Source organism: Watersipora subatra, chromosome 9 (assembly GCF_963576615.1).
Source record: "Watersipora subatra chromosome 9, tzWatSuba1.1, whole genome shotgun sequence".
NCBI classification, from domain to species: Eukaryota; Metazoa; Bryozoa; class Gymnolaemata; order Cheilostomatida; family Watersiporidae; genus Watersipora; species Watersipora subatra.
In genome coordinates this window covers 26,393,180-26,399,432 of record NC_088716.1, presented here as the reverse complement: position 1 = coordinate 26,399,432, position 6,253 = coordinate 26,393,180, and the positions used below count along the sequence as shown (strand labels likewise).

At 40.8% G+C, this 6,253-nt stretch overlaps 1 protein-coding gene across 1 annotated transcript; it reads left to right on the top strand.

Moving 5' to 3' along the window:
- The first annotated feature begins 474 nt into the window (after positions 1-474).
- Positions 475-1,116, top strand: LOC137404941 (coagulation factor V-like). Its single transcript, XM_068091167.1, has one exon. The coding sequence runs from the start codon at positions 475-477 to the stop codon at positions 1,114-1,116; it is 642 nt and encodes a 213-aa protein (XP_067947268.1).
- Positions 1,117-6,253: the final 5,137 nt, after the last annotated feature.

Below are 6,253 nucleotides of genomic sequence, written 5' to 3'. Positions count from 1 at the left end.
TATAAAAGGTTCTATTTTTTATTTTTGGTCAGCTTTGAAATTTTCAAAAAAGATTTTTTGGTATTTTTCAAACCAACAAAGTACTGAAGCCGTATAACCTGAACCACAAAGTCTCGAGGGATAACTGTAACTAGCAGTAACCTAGCTGTCTATTGAGCCGTAAGATTCTGTTTGGTGCGCTAGGAAAGTCCCAATGTTCGAACTACTGAAAGGAGGTCGATTAGCGCGGGTATCGGAGCACCGGGAGACTAAGTAGAATGTCATGAGTGTGATTCCTGTACAAAGCGACCCTTTATACTAACCTCGACCCCTGACCTCGGACAGACACACACCACTCTTATCCTAACCTCTACCCCTGACCTCAGACAGACACATACCACTCTTATCCTAACCTCTACCCCTGACCTCAGACAGACACGCACCACTCTTATCCTAACCTCTACCCCTGACCTCAGACAGACGCGCATCACTCTTATGCTAACCTCTACCCCTGACCTCGGACAGACACGCACCACTCTTATACTAACCTCTACCCCTGACCTCGGACAGACACACACCACTCATATACTAACCTCTACCCCTGACCTCGGACAGACACGCACCACTCTTATACTAACCTCTACCCCTGACCTCAGACAGACACGCACCACTCCTATCCTAACCTCTACCCCTGACCTCGGACAGATACATACCACTCTAATACTAACCTCTACCCCTGACCTCAGACAGACACACACCACTCTTATACTAACCTCTACCCCTGACCTCGGACAGGCACGCACCACTCTTATACTAACCTCTACCCCTGACCTCGGACAGACACACACCACTCATATACTAACCTCTACCCCTGACCTCGGACAGACACGCACCACTCTTATACTAACCTCTACCCCTGACCTCAGACAGACACGCACCACTCCTATCCTAACCTCTACCCCTGACCTCGGACAGACACATACCACTCTAATACTAACCTCTACCCCTGACCTCAGACAGACACACACCACTCTTATACTAACCTCTACCCCTGACCTCGGACAGGCACGCACCACTCTTATACTAACCTCTACCACTGACCTCGGACAGACACGCACCACTCTTATACTTCTCTGACCTCGGACAGGCACGCACCACTCTTATATTAACCTCTACCCCTGACCTCAGACAGACACACACCACTCTTATACTAACCTCTACCCCTGATCTCAGACAGACACACACCACTCTTATCCTAACCTTTACCCCTGATCTCAGACAGACACGCACCATTCTTATACTAACCTCTACCCCTGACCTCGAACAGACACGCACCACTCTTATCCTAACCTCTACCCCTGACCTCAGACAGACACGCACCACTCTTATACTAACCTCTACCCCTGACCTCAGACAGACACGCACCACTCTTATACTAACCTCTACCCCTGACCTTGGACAGACACGCACCACTCTTATCCTAACCTCTACCCCTGACCTCGGACAGACACACACCACTCTTATACTAACCTCTACCCCTGACCTCAGACAGACACGCACCACTCTTATACTAACCTCGACCCCTGACCTCGGATAGACACATACCACTCTTATACTAACCTCTACCCCTGACCTCGGACAGGCACGCACCACTCTTATACTAACCTCTACCCCTGACCTTGGACAGACACGCACCACTCTTATCCTAACCTCTACCCCTGACCTCGGACAGACACACACCACTCTTATACTTACCTCGACCCCTGACCTCGGATAGACACATACCACTCTTATACTAACCTCTACCCCTGACCTCGGACAGACACACACCACTCTTATACTAACCTCTACCCCTGACCTCAGACAGACACGCACCACTCTTATACTAACCTCGACCCCTGACCTCGGATAGACACATACCACTCTTATACTAACCTCTACCCCTGACCTTGGACAGACACGCACCACTCTTATCCTAACCTCTACTCCTGACCTCGGACAGACACACACCACTCTTATACTAACCTCTACCCCTGACCTCAGACAGACACGCACCACTCTTATACTAACCTCGACCCCTGACCTCGGATAGACACATACCACTCTTATCCTAACCTCTACCCCTGACCTCGGACAGACACACACCACTCTTATACTAACCTCTACCCCTGACCTCAGACAGACACGCACCACTCTTATACTAACCTCGACCCCTGACCTCGGATAGACACATACCACTCTTATACTAACCTCTACCCCTGACCTCAGACAGACACGCACCACTCTTATACTAACCTCGACCCCTGACCTCGGATAGACACATACCACTCTTATACTAACCTCTACCCCTGACCTCAGACAGAGACACACCACTCTTATACTACATGTAACCTCTACCCCTGACCTCAGACAGACACACACCACTCTTATACTAACCTCTACCCCTGACCTCGGACAGACACACACCACTCTTATACTAACCTCTACCCCTGACCCCGGACAGACACACACCACTACTATACTAACCTCTACCCCTGACCTCAGACAGACACGCACCACTCTTATACTAACCTCTACCCCTGACCTCAGACAGACATGCACCACTCTTATACTAACCTCTACCCCTGACCTCGGACAGACACATACCACTCTTATACTAACCTCTACCCCTGACCTCGGACAGGCACGCACCACTCTTATACTAACCTCTACCCCTGACCTCGGACAGACACGCACCACTCTTATACTAACCTCTACCCCTGACCTCGGACAGACACGCACCACTCTTATCATAGTAAAGATTAGTGTAGCAGTCGCTAGAACAACCATAAAGTTAACTGTCAGATATTCGTGAAAAGTGGTGAAATGGAAAGTGAACACTGAGAACCAAGATTCTAAACTCGATGGGAGTCAAAGCGTATGTTCATGCATGTAGATGGAACACGTGTGGAGAAATCGCTATTAGTATTGTTTGCTTGAAGTAAATTTAGCCATTTTTTGCTAAAAAATGAAATATGATCTAACGCTTTGAGTAATACTGGCTTATCTCATTTAATGTTCATGGTATGGGGATTTATATGAAGTGAAATCATTTTATGTTGAAAATATTGCTGTATGCATCTGATCCCATTGGAATATCTTTGTCATTGGGTTCACTAGGCTATACACTAGTGGCGAACTCCATATCGTAGTACGACAACTTCTAAAATGATTTGTTTGAAGCTTTTTGGTCTAGGCTTCAAATCTAGCCTAAGATCCACTTGCTTGGGTCTTAGGCTAGATTATATTCTTTTACTGTACACAAATGACGTACACACATCAGCTTATCATGGTGCTGTTTGCTGACTGACTATTCACCCATGAGCTGTATTTATTGAGTGAATACAAAATAATTATTATCCACTCTGTAGCAGATAGATAATAACGAATCAGACATGTTATGAATAACCACTTTTAAATAACATCTGGTTGCACATGTTCAGGTGAGCAGTAAATAAAACCAGTGAAGCGAACATACCAGGTGAAGGCCGGTGATGCCCAAGTAGTTAGATATGTTTGCATCTAAACCTTCTTTGAGAAGGCGCATCACCTCCTCGATGTTCTTCTCTTCGCAAGCAGCTAACAGCAGGGTTTTTGCATCAAAAGAAACCTTGCTGGCAGCGCGACGAAACTCTTCCACAGCAGCACCCGATGACTTTCGCCAATTCAGCAGCTGTTCTTTTCGGCGCAAAGCCGCTGGCCTCTTCTCAGCTGGATCAGCTGGTTGCAGCATGATCCTAGGTTTAAAAGTAAAGGGATTGAATAAACAATTAAGTCTAAACCTATAAAAAAAGCAGTTCACAAACATTATATTTAGTATCCGCTTTTGATATAAAAATATATTTAGTATCCACTTTTGATATAACAATATATTTAGTTTTTGCTTTTGATATAACAATATATTTAGTATCCCTTTTAGATATAACAATATATTTATTATCAGCTTTTGATATAACAATATATTTAGTATCCCTTTTAGATATAACAATATATTTATTATCAGCTTTTGATATAACAATATATTTAGTATCCCTTTTAGATATAACAATATATTTATTATCCCCTTTCGATTACTCTTTTGCGGTCCAAATATTTGATTTTGCAATCAATATTATAATGGAAAAATAAATTTGATGTTAACATTTGTCAGACAATATTTTGAGCATCTTTCCAGCTAATTGACGAGTATCAAAACTCGTCAACTATTTCAGTTTCATCCTCACTTGGATTATTATAAACAGATATTGATGGAGAAGAGATCAATTCTCTTTTTTGAAATTGTAGATAGTAATCATGTAATGGAGGATTTATCGAATAAGGCAACAAGTACTATTCAGGACTCAAGATATTATTAACCTACCATCTGTATTGTACTTACCTCAACTGGTCTGAGTAATAACTATATGGTAAGTGATCTTTGAATTGCAATATACAGAATATTTTCAGCAGTAGAGTGTAAATGAACCTCTCACTAGCAGCTAGAAAATACGTAACGCAACTCAATGGAAACTCAATGAATGATTGTTAAGCGCTAGTACAAGGGAAGTTGGTAGCTCATCAAGTGCACGATAAGCTATGATGTCATTTCTACTAATGCCAATTATTTTAACTATGTTAGGTTACAATAAATATAAGCTAAAATATAGAGTATTTCTGTCTTATATAGGCTCAGATATGAGATGGTTGTCGACCTAGATGATTCTTTGGATTTTGTGTCACAGCATCATTAACACTCATGATTTTCTATAATCTATCTATAATCATTATCATAATATGTTGTTATTATCTAATGATCAAATGTAATTGTAAATATATTTTAGTTTTTAAAGCAAAAACTTATGATTAGATCACATAATGTTTCAAAACTGACAGTTTCCAAAAGTTCTGGAATTGTTGAAATACAATTCATCAAATCAACCCAGATGTAACATCTGTTACTAATTCTGTAGATATGTTAGAGCACTTCATATTTGTTGTCAATTTAGTACCTGCTGAACCAATTTAAATATCCAATATAAAACTGTCATGTCTTCTTGCTAGTGTGGCAGGAAACACGTTGTATTAGCTAGCAGATAGGAGAAATATGTATTTTATTATGGGATTTAGAGGACCCTCTAGCAATCTTTGATGGTACTATTCCGATGGTCAAGTGCAAGATGACTCCCTGATATGATACAATGACAATCACAAAGGTACAAAACTGCTTGTTTTAAAGCCGTGAAAGGTTTGTTTTTTTCATGGAAATATGTCAAGCATATTTTTTCTAAACTTTCTACATGAAATGAATTCAATGAAACCTGTATTTTTAAACCACATTTAAAAGAAGGAGGATAATTACTAATCAATTTAAGGTTTTCCAACGTCTGTGTGGAAACGCCGATTTCTTTCATAAACCTCCAGTAGGTAGGATATTACTAGTAAACAAGATAAGAGTTAAACCAGGTGTTAGAGGTGAAAAAATTAACAATCAATATTTAATATATAGTCAATGTGAAGTACCGAGTCCATGATGAACTGTTTCTTGTCACTATGATTAGGTACTGTCCGGTCATATTTAAACCTAATAATAATAAAACGATGTGTCAGCCTTCGGGTGTACATAGTTGTATATGAAAAGCGCTGACAGTAATATCTGCTAGTAGTTACAGTTAATCTCTGTGGCTCTTCTTTCATGTCTGAAGTACAATTACTCTGCACCAAAACCTTTTCAACAATCATATTAGCTACAAGCCTTATCGAATTAGGCAAATTATTAATGATTTTTCAGTCCATTATTAGAGGTATTTGAATACAGCGACTATAGTCACTGATTCACACTTCATTTTTCAAATAAAACCCACTAATGGGAAGGTTGAGGAGGGAGGGATAATCATACTTGTTAGTGTTAGCTGTTGTCAAGGAGAGAGGTTGAGGAGATATGGATAGAGTCGTACTTGATAGTGTTAGCTATTGTCAAGGAGAGAGGTTGAGGAGTAAGAGATAGTTTACTTGATGGTGTTAGCTGTTGTTGAGACCAGAAAGCTAATTAAGGTCAAAATAATTTATTAATTCTTTATTAAAGAACTATCATAGGTTTAGGGCTCTGGAATGGATTACTGTGTATTCCTACATGAGTATTTGCTCAGACATGTAACCAATTTAATACAATACAAATAGATCTCATACCAAATTAACCTTCCTATTTAGCAGTTTGACTGTAATATGTTGAGGTTTGACTGTAGTAAGTAGAGATTTG